The sequence below is a fragment of the Heterodontus francisci genome, unplaced genomic scaffold (genome assembly GCF_036365525.1).
Source record: "Heterodontus francisci isolate sHetFra1 unplaced genomic scaffold, sHetFra1.hap1 HAP1_SCAFFOLD_506, whole genome shotgun sequence".
NCBI lineage: Eukaryota > Metazoa > Chordata > Chondrichthyes > Heterodontiformes > Heterodontidae > Heterodontus > Heterodontus francisci.
Window position 1 is genome coordinate 17,347 of NW_027140876.1, and position 17,034 is coordinate 34,380.

At 47.5% G+C, this 17,034-nt stretch overlaps 1 protein-coding gene across 3 annotated transcripts in view; it reads right to left on the minus strand.

Annotated features, from left to right (window-relative positions):
• The window catches only part of LOC137361318 (NACHT, LRR and PYD domains-containing protein 3-like), a 126,551-nt gene that overhangs the window by 12,191 nt on the left and 97,326 nt on the right, over positions 1-17,034 (minus strand). For all 3 annotated transcript variants that reach the window (XM_068026217.1, XM_068026216.1, XM_068026218.1), the window contains exon 4: positions 1,168-1,334. In XM_068026217.1, coding sequence (XP_067882318.1) covers positions 1,168-1,334 — 167 coding nt within the window. The remainder of the gene's footprint in view (positions 1-1,167; positions 1,335-17,034) is intronic.

Here is a 17,034-nt window from a genome sequence, read left to right on the forward strand (position 1 = left end):
GATAAATTGGCACAGGTGACCAAAACCTAAAGGAAAGGTAAGTTTTAAGAAGGAATGGGAGGAGGATAGATTGCAGGAGTGAATTTCAGGGCGTGGGGCCCAAGATAACTGATGGAGAATTTATAGGATATGAATAACAGATGATGATGTCAATATTTCCAATGTCTAACAGGGAGAACATGGGGAGTGACATTCCACACCGAGAGCACAGGCGCAGAAAATTACACAGTGAATGAGCTCAATTTCCTGATGTTCCACCTGGGAAGTGACATTCCACATCAAGAGCACACGGGAAAATAACTGAGCAAGCTGTGGACAGTTTCAGACACTCCGTTATTGGAAGGAAATAAAAACAATGGAGAAACTTTCCTGTAGATGCACCAGGATGTTACCAGGGCTGAGGAGTTTTTGTTAATGTGGGGATTTGAGAATTTAGGAATCATTCAACTCGAGGTGAGCAGATTAAAAGATAAGTTGATGGAAGTCTTCAAGATTGTGAAAGTATCTGATGGATTAAATGCACAGCATTGATGGGAAAACAGTCGGGTTTTTCTGCCCCTACAGTTTTTTTGGGGTTGTTTTCAGTTTTAGTTTCCCATATTTTCTTCATTTCACCTCTTCTGTGCTTTTAACCCCAGGCTATTTTTATCATTTTAAGTTCCCTGATTTACTATTAAGTAGCTTCCTGGGTAGCTCATTGTCTTCTCTCTAAATCCTGTCTGTTGCCTCTGTTCCCTCCTTTTTCCAGTCCGACCAAAACTCTTTCCCTTTGTTTTCAGTCCAGACACAAGTTATACCTGAACCTCTACCCTGTCCTTTGTATAGATACTGATGGATCCACTGATATTTTCACCACTTCAGACCATGCTGTCAGATTCACGGTATTTGCCGTTTTATCCATTTCTTTACTGTTTTACGGTGAATATTCCAGTCAGTCCCACTTCCCCGCTCGATCTTTGTAGCCTTGAAAGTGTATTTCCTTCAAGTGCCCATCCAATATCCTTCAGAGATCAGTTAACAACTCCATTATCAGTGCAGTATGTGACTGCCCGGAGTCAGACCTTGGTCATTTTTCAATCAGCATTTCCTTTGTTCCCACGTTACCATATTCTGTCAGTTTTGTGATGTTAGAATAAATTAACCTCATTCTGTATCCCTCCCACTTACTTGATGCTCTTGTCCAGTGAAATGGTCCTCGTCTGTTAATATGAGACTGAGTCCCTCCACCTCTTCTTCAATCGCCTGTTCTAGTCTCTCCCGGTAGAATTTCATCAACTTGAACAGCTGGTAATCGTCGCACTTTGTCAGGAAATCAGTGATTGTGGAGTTCGGATCTGTGAACACAAATGGAGAAAACTAAACACATTATCGGTATTCTATCCGGACTGTTACATTTCCTCTGATATCAAACAGCTGAAACCTCCTGTGAGCCAGATTACCAAACAACTTCAGAAAACAGAGAAACACCATATGTATCACATTCCACTGACCAGTATAATCACTTCTTAAGCACTGCAGAAGTTTGCTAAACATAATTTACCTTCATGTTATGATTTACCTTCATCTTACCTTCCGGGAGCGGAGCGGACCTGTGGAGAGAACGCCGAAAGCGGAGCCAATAAATCGGCCCCGAGGATTGAGGCCCAGTCTCTTACCTTCTGGGAGCAGAGAGGAGCTCTTCCAGCGCGCCGGAGTTTTGAAAAAAAAAGCCAACAGTGACATCAGAGGGGCGCTGCAAGGTGATTGGTTGGGAGAAGACTTGGAGGGCGGAGTACCAGAGCAGTGAGTAACTTACCTCGGGTGGAAAAAAGAGAGAAAAAACACTGAAAAAGTGACGTCACAGGAAAGCTGTGACCTGATTGGCAGGTAGGGAATCTGCACTGAATCTGAAAATAAAACATTGATAAACTAATTAACCCTAATTAACTAATTAATTAATAAGTAGAGGAGTAACTAAACCAAAGGGAGGAGATTACTGTATTTAGCATTTAACTTTTATAGCAGAAATCTAGCGCTCGGAACCATAGAGTTTATTGTAACCTAATTTAGTCAGGATTTAATAAAAATTTATTGTTAATTAATTTATTAATTAATTAATGATAGAAATGTCAGTTAGAGGGGTGAAGTGCTTCACCTGTGAGATGTGGGAGGTCCGTGACACTTCCAGCGTTCCAGAAAACTGCACCTGCAGGAAATGTACCCAATTGCAGCTCCTCACAGACCGCATGGATCGGTTGCAGCAGCAACTGGATGCACTTAGGAGCATGCAGGTGGCAGAAAGCATCATAGACAGGAGTTTTAGAGACGTAGTTACACCCAAGGTGCAGGCAGATAGATGGGCCACCGCAAGAAGGGGCAGGCAGTCAGAGCAGGAATCCCCTGTGGCTATCCCCATCTCTAACAAGTATACTGTTTTGGATACTAAAATAAAAGCAAAATACTGCGGATGCTGGAAATCTGAAACAAAAACAAGAAATGCTGGATTCACTCAGCAGGTCTGGCAGCATCTGTGGAAAGAGAAGCAGAGTTAACGTTTCGGGTCAGTGACCCTTCTTCGGAACTGACAAATATTAGAAAAGTCACAGATTATAAACAAGTGAGGTGGGGGTTGGGCAAGAGATAACAAAGGAGAAGGTGCAGATTGGACCAGGCCACATAGCTGACCAAAAGGTCACGGAACAAAGGCAAACAATATGTTAATGGTGTGTTACACACACCATTCAACACACCATTAACATATTGTTTGCCTTTGCTCCGTGACCTTTTGGTCAGCTATGTGGCCTGGTCCAATCTGCACCTTCTCCTTTGTTATCTCTTGCCCAACCCCCACCTCACTTGTTTATAATCTGTGACTTTTCTAATATTTGTCAGTTCCGAAGAAGGGTCACTGACCCGAAACGTTAACTCTGCTTCTCTTTCCACAGATGCTGCCAGACCTGCTGAGTGAATCCAGCAATTCTTGTTGTTGTTTCTGTTTTGGATACTGTTGGGGTGGATGGCCTATCAGGGGAAAACAGCAGCAGCCAGAGCAGTGGCACCACGGCTGGCACTGTTGTTCAGCAGGGAGGGACAAAGTGCAGAAGAGCAATAGTTATAGGGGACTCTATAGTCAGGGATACAGATAGGCGCTTCTGTGGACGTGAAAGAGACTCCAGGATGGTATGTTGCCTCCCTGGTGCCAGGGTCAAGGATGTCTCTGAATGGACAGGGGGCATTCTGAATGGGGAGGGGGTTCACCCAGAGGTTGTAGTACACATCGGTACTAACGACATAGGCAGGAAGAGTGATGAGGTCCTGCAGAGGGAGTTCAGGGAGTTGGGTAATAAGTTAAAAAAACAGGACCTCTAGAGTAGTAATCTCGGGATTACTCCCTGTGCCACGTGCCAGTGAGGCTAGAAATAGGAAGATGGTGCAGCTAAACACGTGGCTGAACAGCTGGTGTAGGAGGGAGGGTTTCAGATATCTGGATCATTGGGATCTCTTCTGGGACAGGTGGGACCTGTACAAGAAGGACGGGTTGTATCTAAACTGGAGGGGCACAAATATCCTGGCTGCGAGTTTGCGAGTGTCACTCAGGAGCGTTTAAACTAGTGTGGCAGGGGGGAGGGAACCAGAGCAGTAGGACAGCAGGTGAAATAACTGAGTGGGAACGAGTGAATAAGGCCAGTAAGACTGAGAGGAAGAGCAGGCAGGGAGATGTTGCTGAGCACAGCAGGACTGGTAGTCTGAAGTGCATTTGTTTCAATGCGAGAAGTATAACAGGTAAGGCAGATGAACTTAGAGCTTGGATTAGTACTTGGAACTATGATGATGTTGCTATTACAGAGACGTGGTTGAGGGAAGGACAGGAGTGGCAGCTAAACCTTCTGGGATTTAGATGCTTCAGGTGGGATAGAGGGGGATGGAGAAGGGGTGGGGGAGTTGCATTACAGGTTAAGGAGAATATCACAGCTGTACTGCAGGAGAACACCTCGGAGGGATCATGCAGCGAGACAATATGGGTGGAGCTCAGGAATAGGAAGGGTGCAGTCACAATGTTGGGGGTTTACTACAAGCCTCCCAACAGCCAGCGGAAGATAGAGGAGCAGATATGTAGGCAGATTTTGGAAAGATGTAAAGGTAACAGGGTTGTAGTGGTGGGTGATTTTAATTTCCCCTATATTGACTGGGACTCACTTAGTGCTACGGGCTTGGATGGGGCAGAATTTGTAAGGCGCATCCAGGAGGGCTCCTTGAAACAGTATGTAGATAGTCCAACTGGGGAAGGGGCCATACTGGACCTGGTATTGGGGAATGAACCCGGCCAGGTGGTTGAAGTTTCAGTCGGGGAGCATTTCGGGAACAGTGACCATAATTCCGCAGGTTTTAAGGTACTTGTGGATAAGGATAAAAGTAGTCCTCGGGTGAAGGTGCTAAATTGGTGGAAGGCTAATTATAACAAGATTAGGCAGTAACTGAAGAATTTAGATTGGGGGCGGCTATTTGAGGGTAAATCAACATCTGACATGTGGGCGTCTTTCAAACGTCAGTTGATTAGAATCCAGGACCGGCATGTTCCTGTGAGGATGAAAGATAAGTTTGGAAAGTTTCGGGAACCTTGGATAATGAGGGATATTGTGAGCCTAGTCAAAAAGAAAAAGGAAGCATTCGTAAGGGCTAGAAGGCTGGGAACAGATGAAGCCCTTGAGGAATATAAAGAAAGTAGGAAGGAACTTAAGCAAGGAGTCAGGAGGGCTAAAATGGGTCATGAAAAGTCATTGGCAAACAGGATTAAGGAGAATCCCAAGGCTTTTTATACGTATATAATGAGCAAGAGGGTAGACAGGGAAAGGGTTGGCCCACTCAAGGACACGAGAGGGAATCTATGTGTGGAGCCAGAGGAAATGGGTGAGGTACTAAATGAGTACTTTGCATCAGTATTCACCCAAGAGAAGGACTTGGTGGATGATGAGTCAAGGGAAGGGAGTGTAGATAGTCTCAGTCATCTCATTATCAAAAAGGAAGAAGTGTTGGGTGTCTTGAAAAACATTAAGGTAAATAAATCCCCAGGGCCTGATGGGATCTACCCCAGAATACTGAGGGAGGCAAGGAAGGAAATTGCTGGGCCCTTGACAGAAATCTTTGTATCCTCATTGGCTAAAGGTGAGGTCCCAGAGGACCGGAGAATAGACAATGTTGTTCCTTTGTTTAATAAGGGTAGCAAGGATAATCCAGGAAATTATAGGCCAGTGAGCCTTACGTCAGTGGTAGGGAAATTATTGGAGAGGATTCTTCGGGAAAGAATTTACTCCCATTTGGAAACAAATGGACTTATTAGCGAGAGGCAGCTTGGTTTTGTGAAGGGGAGGTCATGTCTCACCAACTTGATCGAGTTTTTTGAGGAAGTGACGAAGATGATTGATGAAGGAAGTGCAGTGAATGTTGTCCATATGGACTTCAGTAAAGCCTTTGACAAGGTCCCTCATGACAGACTGGTACAAAAGGTGAAGTCACATGGGATCGGAGGTGAGCTGGCAAGATGGATACAGAACTGGCTCAGTCACAGAAGACAGAGGGTCGCAGTGGAAGGGTGTTTTTCTGAATGGAGGGATGTGACAAGTGGTGTTCCGCAGGGATCAGTGCTGGGACCTTTGCTGTTTGTAGTATATATAAATGATTTGGAGGAAAATGTAGCTGGTCTGATTAGTAAGTTTGCAGATGACACAAAGGTTGGTGAAGTTGCGGATAGTGATGAGGATTGTCAGAGGATACAGCAGGATATAGATCGGTTGGAGACTTGGGCGGAGAAATGGCAGATGGAGTTTAATCCGGACAAATGTGAGGTAACGCATTTTGGAAGGTCTAATGCAGGTGGGAAGTATACAGTAAATGGCAGAACCCTTGGGAGTATTGACAGGCAGAGAGATCTGGGCGTACAGGTCCACAGATCACTGAAAGTGGCAATGCAGGTGGATAAGGTAGTCAAGAAGGCAGATGGCATGCTTGCCTTCATCGGTCGGGGCATAGAGTATAAAAATTGGCATGTCATGTTACAGCTGTACAGAACCTTAGTCAGGCCACACTTGGAATACTGCGTACAATTCTGATCGCCACACTACCAGAAGGATGTGGAGACTTTGGAGAGGGTACAGAAGAGGTTTACGAGGATATTGCCTGGTCTGGAGGGTATTAGCTATGAGGAGAGGTTGGATAAACTCGGATTCTTTTCACTGGAACGACGGAGGTGGAAGGGCGACACGATGGAGGTTTACAAAGTTATGAGCGGCATGGACTGAGTGGATAGTCAGAAGCTTTTTCCCAGGGTGGAAGAGTCAGTCCGCAAGCAGGACCCTGAGCTTCCGGTTGCTTGCCATTTCAACACTCCCCCCTGCTCTCATGCTCACATCTCTGTCCTGGGATTGCTGCAGTGTTCCAGTGAACATCAACGCAAGCTCGAGGAACAGCATCTCATCTACCGATTAGGCACACTACAGCCTGCCGGACTGAACATTGAGTTCAATAATTTCAGAGCATGACAGCCCCCCATTTTACTTTCATTTTTAGTTATTTTTTCTTCCTTTTTTTTACATTCCTTTTTACATTTTCTACAATCTTTTTTTGCATTTATTTCATTTCATCTTAGTTTGTTCAGTTTGCTTACCCACTGTTTTTTTCAGGTTGTTTTTCTTCAGGTTTGCACTTGCTGCTGTTCAATATTCAGTGTATTCACACCTAATCTGTACTAATGCTTTGTCTTTCAACACACCATTAACATATTGTTTGCCTGTTCTCCGTGACCTTTTGGTCAGCTATGTGGCCTGGTCCAATCTGCACCTTCTCCTTTGTTATCTCTTGCCCCACCCCCATCTCACTTGTTTATAATCTGTGACTTTTCTAATATTTGTCAGTTCCGAAGAAGGGTCACTGACCCGAAACGTTAACTCTGCTTCTCTTTCCACAGATGCTGCCAGACCTGCTGAGTGATTCCAGCATTTCTTGTTTTTGTTTCAGATTTCCAGTATCCGCAGTATTTTGCTTTTATATTATGGAAGAGTCAGTTACTGGGGGACATAGGTTTAAGGTGAGAGGGGCAAAGTTTAGAGGGGATGTGCGAGGCAAGTTCTTTACACAGAGGGTGGTGAGTGCCTGGATCTTGCTGCCTGGGGAGGTGGTGGCAGCAGATATGATCGCGACGTTTAAGAGACATCTTGACAAATATATGAATAGGATGGGAATAGAGGGATACGGTCCCCGGAAGTGCAGAAGGTTTTCGTTTAGACAGGCATCAAGATCGGCGCAGGCCTGGAGGGCAGAACGGCCTGTTCCTGTGCTGCTCTGTTCTTTGTTATCAGCTCCAGCTCCCCAAACCATTCCTGTATCTCTAAATGGTCACTAGTTCGAGCTCAAAATACAGACTCCAGGAGTTTTCCCACAATTCATGCCCCCCCCCCGCCCGCATCCCATCTCCATTCTCGATCGTCTGCAAAACGACCGAGAAATATTGTTTCCCTTCCTATTCTTTCAATATATACATACTTATTACATTGAGGGACATAGGAACAGGAGGAGGCCAGTCAGCCCCTCGAGCCTGTTCCATCATCCAGTGATATCCTGGCGGATTTGTGACCTAATTCTATATACCCGCCTTTGGCCCATAATCTTTGATACCCCTGGTTAACAAGAAGCTATCAATCTCAGATTTAAAATCAATATTTGAGAGAGCATCACCTGCTGGTTGCAGAAGTGAGTTCCTTTGTGTGTAGAAGTGTTCCATATATCTTATTCCTGAAAGGTTGGGCTCTTCTTTTAACTACATCCCCTCATCCTAGACTCCCCATTCAATAGAACTAGTTTCTCTATATTGACCTCATCTCTTCCCCAAAATATATTGAAAACTTTGATCAAATCAACCCTTAACTTTCCAAAACACAGGGAATACAACCCTAGTTTGTGTAACTTCTCGTAATTTAACCCTTGCAATCCAGGCATCATTCTGATAAATCTACACTACCCTCCTTCCAAGGCTAATAGATCATTCCTAAGGTTTGGTGCCCAGAACTGAACACCGTTCTCCAGGTGTGGTCTAACCAAGGTTTTGTATATCTGTAGTGTAACATCTAGTCCTCTGGATATAAAGGCCAGTATTCCATTAGTCTTTTTGATTATTGTTAGTACCTGTTCATGACATTTTTATAATCAAGTCCATGAATTTCCAAGTTTCTTTGGACCTTCACTGTTTCTAGCTTTTTGCCATTTGGAAAGTAATGTTCTATCCATTTTAGAAAGTTGATGACGTCACATTTGCCTATACTGAAATCCATTTGCCACAGTTTTGTCTATTCACGTAATCTATTGATATATCATTGTAATTTTCAGTTTCCATCGACACTGCTGATAATGCAACCTATCTTGTGCCATCAGTAAACCTGGATATGTGGCTTTCTAATCTGTTATCTAAGTTGAGGTCCCAATACAAACCTTGCAGGACACCACTAGTCACATCCTGCCAATCAGATTCCTGCCCATTATCCCTACTCTCTGTCTCCTGCCACTCAGCCAATTTCCTAAACTGGTCAATAATCTGTCTTCAATTCTGAGCTTCAACTTTAGTAACAGTCTCTTCTGAGGAACTAGATCAAATGCCTCAACCAAAAACAAGAAATGCTGGAATCACTCAGCAGGTCTGGCAGCATCTGTGGAAAGAGAAGCAGAGTTAACGTTTCGGGTCAGTGACCCTTCTTCGGAACTGACCCGAAACGTTAACTCTGCTTCTCTTTCCACAGATGCTGCCAGACCTGCTGAGTGATTCCAGCATTTCTTGTTTTTGTTTCAGATTTCCAGCATCCGCAGTATTTTGCTTTTAGATCAAATGCCTTCTGGATGTCCATATAAATAATATCCATAGACATTCCCCTGTCTAATACTTTCAGCACATCTTCAAAAATAAGATCAGGTTCTTCTGGCACGATCTCCTGTTAGGACCACATGGTGAGGGGTTTGGGTGGTTCCCACTGTTCAACTCCCATCTGACCGCAGAAAGTGGTTATGCAATTCGGGTTTAACCCCTTGGAGTCGTATTTGTCAAATGAACAGACAGTAACAGGTTTTCTTGTAGGTTTAAAAGAGATCAATTATTTATTGAGCAACACGCCTTATCCTGAAATTGTCATATCCGCACGCACGCACGGCGGCGCAGTGGTTAGCACCGCAGCCTCAGAGCTCCAGGGACCCGGGTTCAATTCTGGGTACTGCCTGTGCGGAGTTTGCAAGTTCTCCCTGTGACTGCGTGGGTTTTCGCCGGGTGCTTTGGTTTCCTCCCACAGCCAAAGACTTTCAGATGATAAGTAAATTGGCCATTGTAAATTGCCCCTAGTGCAGGCAGGTGGTAGGGAATATGGGATTACTGTCGGCTTCTTCTTCTTTGGCCTCCTTGTCACGACAGACAATGGGTAAGCGCCTGGAGGTGGTCACTGGTTTGTGGAGCAGCGCCTGGAGTGGCAATAAAGGCCAATATTAAGAGTGACAGACTCTTCCACAGGTGCTGCAGAAAAAATTGGTTGTCGGGACTGTTATACAGTTCGCTCTCCCCTTGCGCTACTGTCTTTTTTCCTGCCAACTGCTAAGTCTCTTCGACTCGCCACACTTTAGCCCCACCTTTATGGCCGCCCGCCAGCTCTGGCGACCGCTGGCAACTGACTCCCACAACTTGTGATCAATGTCACAGGATTTCATGTCGCGTTTGCAGACGTCGTTAAAGCGGAGACATGGATGGCCAGTGGGTCTGATACCAGTGGCGAGCTCGCTGTACAATGTGTCTTTGGGGATCCTGCCATCTTCCATGCGACTCACATGGCCAAGCCATCTCAAGCACCGCTGGCTTAGTAGTGTGTATAAGCTGGGGATGTTGGCCGCCTCGAGGACTTCTGTGTTGGAGATACGGTCCTGTCACCTGATGCCAAGGATTCTCCGGAGGCAACGAAGATGGAATGAATTGAGACGTCGCTCTTGGCTGACATATGTTGTCCAGGCCTCGCTGACGTAGAGCAAGGTACTGAGGACACAGGCTTGATACACTCGGACTTTTGTGTTCCGTGTCAGTGCGCCATTTTCCCACACCCTCTTGGCCAGTCTGGACATAGCAGTGGAAGCCTTTCCCATGAGTTTGTTAATTTCTGCATCGAGAGACAGGTTACTGGTGATAGTTGAGCCTAGGTCGGTGGACTCTTCAACCACTTCCAGAGCATGGTCGCCGATATTGATGGATGGAGCATTTCTGACGTCCTGTCCCATGATGTACATTTTCCTGAGGCTGATGGTTAGGCCAAATTCGTTGCAGGCAGCCGCAAACCTGTCGATAAGACTCTGCAGACACTCTTCAGTGTGAGATGTTAAAGCAGCATCGTCAGCAAAGAGGAGTTCCCTGATGAGGACTTTCCGTACTTTGGTCTTCGCTCTTAGACGGGCAAGGTTGAACAACCTGCCCCCTGATCTTGTGTGGAGGAAAATTCCTTCTTCTGAAGACTTGAACGCATGTGAGAGCAGCAGGGAGAAGAAAATCCCAAACAGTGTAGGTGCGAGAACACAGCCCCGTTTCACGCCACTCAGGATAGGAAAAGGGTCTGGTGAGGTGCCGCTATGCTGAATTGTGCCTTTAATATTGTCATGGAATGAGGTGATGATACTTAGTAGCTTTGGTGGACATCCGATCTTTTCTAGTCGTCTGAAGTGCCGATGTCTGCTGACGAGGTCAAAGGCTTTGGTGAGATCAGTGAAAGCAACATAGAGGGGCATCTGTTGTTCACGGCATTTCTCCTGTAGCTGGCGAACGGAGAACAGCATGTCAATGGTGGATCTCTATGCTCGAAAACCACACTGTGCCTCAGGGTAGACGCGCTCGGCCAGCTTCTGGAGCCTGTTTCAAGCGACTCGAGCAAAGACTTTCCCCACTATGCTGAGCAGGGAGATTCCACAGTAGTTGTGGCAGTCACCGCGGTCACCTTTGTTCTTATAGAGGGTGATGATATTGGCATCGCGCATGTCCTGAGGTACTGCCACCTTGTCCCAGCACAGGCAAAGCAGTTCATGTAGTGCTGAAAGTATAGCAGGCTTGGCAGTCTTGATTATTTCAGGGGTAATGCCGTCCTTCCCAGGGGCTTTTCTGCTGGCCAGAGAATCAATGGCATCACTGAGTTCCGATTTTGTTGGCTGTACGTCCAGCTCATCCATGACTGGCAGAGACTGGGCTGCATTGAGGGCGGTCTCAGTGACAACATTCTCCCGGGAGTACAGTTCTAGGTCGTGCTCAACCCAGCTGTCCATTTGCTTGCGTTGGTCAGTGATTGTGTCCCCTGATTTAGATTTGAGGGGGACGATCTTCTTGATGGTTGACCCAAAAGCTCTCTTAATGCCATCATACATTCCTCTGATGTTTCCAGTATCGGAGGCCAGTTGAATATGACTGCATAGGTGTTGCCAGTAGTCATTTGCGCAGCGCCTGGCTGTTCTTTGTGCAGTGCTTCTGGCTGCTTTAAGTGCTACAGATGTTGACTCGCTGGCGGCTTTCTTGTAGTTCAACAGTGCAATGCGCTTAGCGGCTATGACAGGTTTCAGCTTTTCAAAATGAGATTGAAACCAGTCTGCATTCCTCTTCACAATTTTGCCATTGGTGGTCAAAGCTGACTCATCGATGGCGTCTCTCATGTGGGCCCACTTGGTCTCAGCATCCCCTATGGGAGTGTTTTGAAGGGCTTTTACAAGTGAATTTAGAAATTTTTGTAACAGCTGTGGATAATAAATTCTGTTAGTGTTGATGCGCGGGTGGCCCTTCTGCTTGGAGTGATGCAGCTTCTTTGGTTTGCGTCTAACTTTGCTGCACACCAGGGAGTGGTCGGTGTCGCAGTGCACACTGTGGAAGCTGCGTTTGACTTGAACTTGTTTATGGAGGCTCGCCTTGTGACAACGAGGTCCAGCTGGTGCCAACGATGCACTCTTGGGTGCCTCCATGAAACCTGGTGACAGGGTTTAGTGTGAAAGAACGAGTTGGTGATGCAGAGGTTATGATAGGTACACAACTCCAGCAGTCTCTGTCCATTCTCATTCATTCTTCCACCGCCATAGCGCCCAAGGGAGGAGGGCCATGAGTCATGGTCGGCCCCAACCCTGGCATTAAAGTTCCCCAGCAGGAACAGGTGTTCGGTGTTGGGGATGCTACTATTGATATTATGGAGTTCCTCGTAGAACTGGTCTTTAGCTTCAGGTGGGGAACAGAGTGTTGGAGCATAGATGCTGAGTAGGTATACTGGACCAGAGACGGTGAACAGTCGGATGGACAGTATGCGTTCCGAGCCATTTGAGGGTGCCTCTATCATGCTGAGCAAAGAGTTTCTGATGGCGAAGCCCACTCCATGCTGTCTTGGTTCTTCAGGATCCCTACCCTGCCAGTAGAAGGTGTAGTCTTGCTCTCTAAGAGATCCACTCGCAGGGAGGCGTGTCTCCTGAAGTGCTGCAATGTCTACATTGAGTCTACTGAGCTCGTTGTTAATGATGGCGGTCCTCCGAGAATCGTTGATTTGTGTAAGGTCTTCCGACAGGCCAGGACACATAGTTCTGACGTTCCAGCTTGCAAATAGAAGGGCTGGTACCTTCTTTCCTTTTTACGTGCTGTTTGGTGCGGTGTTGCAGGCCACGTTTTGGGCAATGACCCTGAGCTCCAAGCACCCATTGAAGCAGGTGGACTGTGGCGGGACAGAACCTTATTGACGGGGGGCTGCCCGGTTTGAGGCGGGCGGTAGCTGTCCAGTGAGGTGCGATGACCTCTCCCACTGACAAAGGCAACCCGTGGCACCCAATCTCTACGCCAATTGAACTGGACTTATAACCCGTAACTGCTGCCTTACGTGTTGTTTTGGTCGCTGTGAGGCGACTATGGAGTGACCTCTCCATGGCGCATCCCTGGGCGAATGTATGGAGGTTGTGAATTGCCCAAGTGTCAAAACCCCCCTCTCGGCCTTTCTGGTGGGGTCCAAAGGAGTGCAGAGCACGACATTTGGCACCGGTATGGCTGCAGGAACTGCCGGAAACATGCCAATGGTGACACATGACCGCCTACGGGGTTCCGCTCCGGATTTTCTGTTAGGGTTCACTCCCTTAGCCTTGGTCTTTCCCCAGACGCCCACAAGGCAGTGGGGCTGTTCGGGCCCCTACACAGGGGTAGGAGGATGCTGGTGGGAGGAGGGGGTGCGAGGGGGAGGGGTGGAAGGAAGAGGGTGCGAGGGGGAGCTGGGAAGGGGGAATGGGGTGCAGGGGGGAGCTGGGAAGGGGTTGCGAAGGGGGGAGGGGGTGCAGGGGGTGGGGGTGGGTGGTGAGCTGGGAGAGTGGAGCTGGGAAGGGGAAGGGGGTGAAAAGGGGGTGCAGTTAATAAACCATTTCATCAGTTCCCACCATCGACACCGGGAAAGCTCATCCGCGTCCTCCGGGGGGTGAGCGACAGCCGCGGGCGCCGGCACCAGCAGGAATTTGCCGACATTGCGCTACAGATACGCTACGGGCCTCACATCTCCCGTGGGCGCTTTGAAGTTGTGGCCGAGGAGCCGTTCGTGGCTTTTGACGTGTTCAGGGCACCTTTTTCTCAAGGCTTCCCCTCTGTAATAGTCTTATTACCCTAGGGTTCCGCTGCTCCTTCCTCTCTACAATGGACTTACCGCACGCAGTGGCCGCGGACACCCTGGACGGTGTAGACAGCAGGATAAAAGATCAGAGTACTTTGTAATTTCGTCCGGATTTCATTCAATTTCATTGAGTGCTCAATGAATAAAACAAAGAGCAGGTACGGCTGGGGGAGGGCAGTGGGCCCAGGTAACATTAAACTAGCTGTTAACTTGTAGTTAGGGCTAAAACGTGCTGAATAAAGAGCCAGGGGAATTTAAACAGTTTAAGAGGGTAGATTGGGGGAGAAAGCACTGAGAAAGGGAGCAGATGACCGTGGATAGAGTTGCACAGCAAGGGAGCTTCCTAGGGAGCTTATAGCCCAGGAGCCATCTTGAAATGAATGATTGTAGGGGTTCACAGCTCCAGGGACCCGGGTTCAATTATGGGTACTGCTTGTGCGGAGTTTGCAAGTTCTCCCTGTGACCGCGTGGGTTTCCGCCGGGTGCTCCGGTTTCCTCCCACAGCCAAAGACTTGCAGGTGATCGGTAAATTGGCCGTTGTAAATTGCCCCTAGTGTAGGTAGGTGATAGGGAATATGGGATTACTGTAGGGTCAGTATAAATGGGTGGTTGTTGGTCGGCACAAACTCGGTGGGCCGAAGGGCCTGTTTCAGTGCTGTATCTCTAAATAAAAAAAAAATAAAAGATACAGAAAGAGAGGAAAAGGGGGTCAGTAGTTTTCAGGTGAGGAAGTGTTCCGAGGTTCACAGTAAACCTGTTGAATTCTCTCAGAAGTCAAGTTCTCGTTAGTTGCAGGCCTGGGGTATTTGTAGTTTTCTCTCTAGGTTGAAATTTCAGTTTGAAGACAGAGGATCATTTCTAATTTCACTGCTGCATAAGTTAAACATGTAGAATTTTACAGCAGGGTGCCTCCCTTCTGTTTTGCTGGATTTTCTCAGCTGTTAGCTGGACAAGTTGTTTGGTGATGCTTCTTTCTAGTCTCAAGAAACTACTTTTATCAAAATAGTCTTACATCTTGCCTCGGTTGGGAAACGTAGATCTCCCTCCCTATGGTGACATCATCCGAAAACACAGGATTAGATTTCACATACACGTCGATGACATCCAGCTCTACCTTACCAATATTCCAAAACTCTGCTGCTCCTATCCGAACTCACACCAAGTCTCATTTCCCCATCACCTGTGGTCACTGATGTACATTGGCTCTCAGTCTGACAACACCTCAATTTTAAAATCCTCATCTTTACTATTCAAATCCCTCCACAGTCTCGCCCTTCCTATCTCTGCAACCTCCTCCAGTTTACAAGCCTTCGACATCTCTGCACTCCTCCAAATCTGGCACATAGTGCAGCCTGATTTTAAATGCTTCACCATTGGCAGCAGTGCCTTCAGCTACCAAGGCCCTAAACTCTGGCTAACAATCTCTCCTCCTTTAAAATTCCCCTTGAAACCAGCCCTGCAATCTCCCCCAACCATCTGTAACCTTGGTCTTTGACCAAGCTTTAGTCCTGTACCCTGATATCTCATTCGGTGTCTGTGTCATTTTTTTTTATTGATAATGCTCTTGTTAAGCAGCTTGGGGTATTTTGCTCAGTGTTTCAGTCTCAGATCAATAATATCACCAAACTACAGTTCAAGTTATTCTCTGGCATTAATTTATAACCAAATTTGAGACAAAGTAAAATTCACTTCTCTGCTGTTTCACTCATGTTGACACTGGTATAATAAACACACAACAAATTATATTCCCACAGCATTTTAAATATTGAAAAAACACCCCAAGGCACTTCAAAGAAACTGAGTCAGACAAAAATTGGCGCTGAATAAAAGGAGGTAGAAGCTGTGATGGACAAAATATTGGTCAAAGAATTGAGCTATAAGAGGGTCCAAAGTGAGGAGAAGGAGGAGTAGAGGTTTAGGAAAGCAACTACAGAGCATAGCTGGGACAGCTGCAGGAATGGTGAGGAGAGGGTGAAATGTACAAGAGAAGAGAGTTGGAGGAAGGGCGAGAATTTACTGGTAGGGGGATTGCAGGGTTGGAGGAGGTTACAGATGGTGGGGGGATTGCAGGGCTGGAGGAGATTACAGATGGTGGGGGGATTGCAGGGCTGGAGGAGATTACAGATGGTGGGGGGATTGCAGGGCTGGAGGAGGTTACAGATGGTGGGGGGGATTGCAGGGCTGGAGGAGGTTACAGATGGTGGGGGGATTGCAGGGCTGGAGGAGGTTACAGATGGTGGGGGGATTGCAGGGCTGGAGGAGGTTACAGATGGTGGGGGGATTGCAGGGCTGGAGGAGATTACAGATGGTGGGGGGATTGCAGGGCTGGAGGAGATTACAGATGGTGGGGGGATTGCAGGGCTGGAGGAGGTTACAGATGGTGGGGGGATTGCAGGACTGGAGGAGATTACAGATGGTGGGGGGATTGCAGGACTGGAGGAGATTACAGATGGTGGGGGGATTGCAGGGCTGGAGGAGATTACAGATGGTGGGGGGATTGCAGGGCTGGAGGAGGGTTCAGATGGTGGGGGGATTGCAGCGCTGGAGGAGGTTTCAGATGGTGGGGGTTTATGAAAGGTGAAAGGAGCAAAGCTGCTCCAGAGAGCCTCGGGAAATCAGGTCTACAGATGATAAAAGTAGGGATTCGGGGATCTGCCACAGATGGGCTGAAGCAGGGTGAAGATGTGCAATGTTACAGAGGTGGAAGGAAGCGGTCATTATGATGAACAGAATATCATCTTGGAAGCTCAGCCCGGCCTCAAACAGGACACTGAGGTTGTGAACAGTCTGGTTCAATCTGAGACATTGCCTGCGACGGGGACGGAATCAATGGCGAGGGAACAGAATTCGTAGCAGTGGGTGAAGACCATGTCCTCAGTCTTCACAATGTTTAATGCAGGCTGCAGAATTAGAACAAAGCTTCGGATATCAACTGAAACATCTCCACCCTGACCAGCCTTCAACATCTCTGCACTCCTCCAAATCTGACCCCACACTATCTCGACCCAGCCCCGCGTCTGCACCCGCACTCCATCACCCAGACCCGCAACCCACTCACCCAGCTGTGCGCTCACACCCCCCTCAACACGCACCGTGCCTGCACCCCACTCACCCAGACCCGCACCCCACTGACCCTGCCTCTCACTCCATTCACCCAGTCCTGTGCTCACATCCCCCTCAACATGCCCCTTGCCCGCATCCCACTCACCCAGACTCGCACCTGCACCCCACTCACCCAGCCCTGCACTCTACTGACCGAGCCAAAGAATGGCAATGCACTGCATCTTCCACACCTAGTGTACTGTGTACAGTTTTGTGCTCTTTATTTAAAGGGGGATATACTTGCATTGGGAGATAATTCAGAGAAAGTTCACTGGTTTGAATTCTG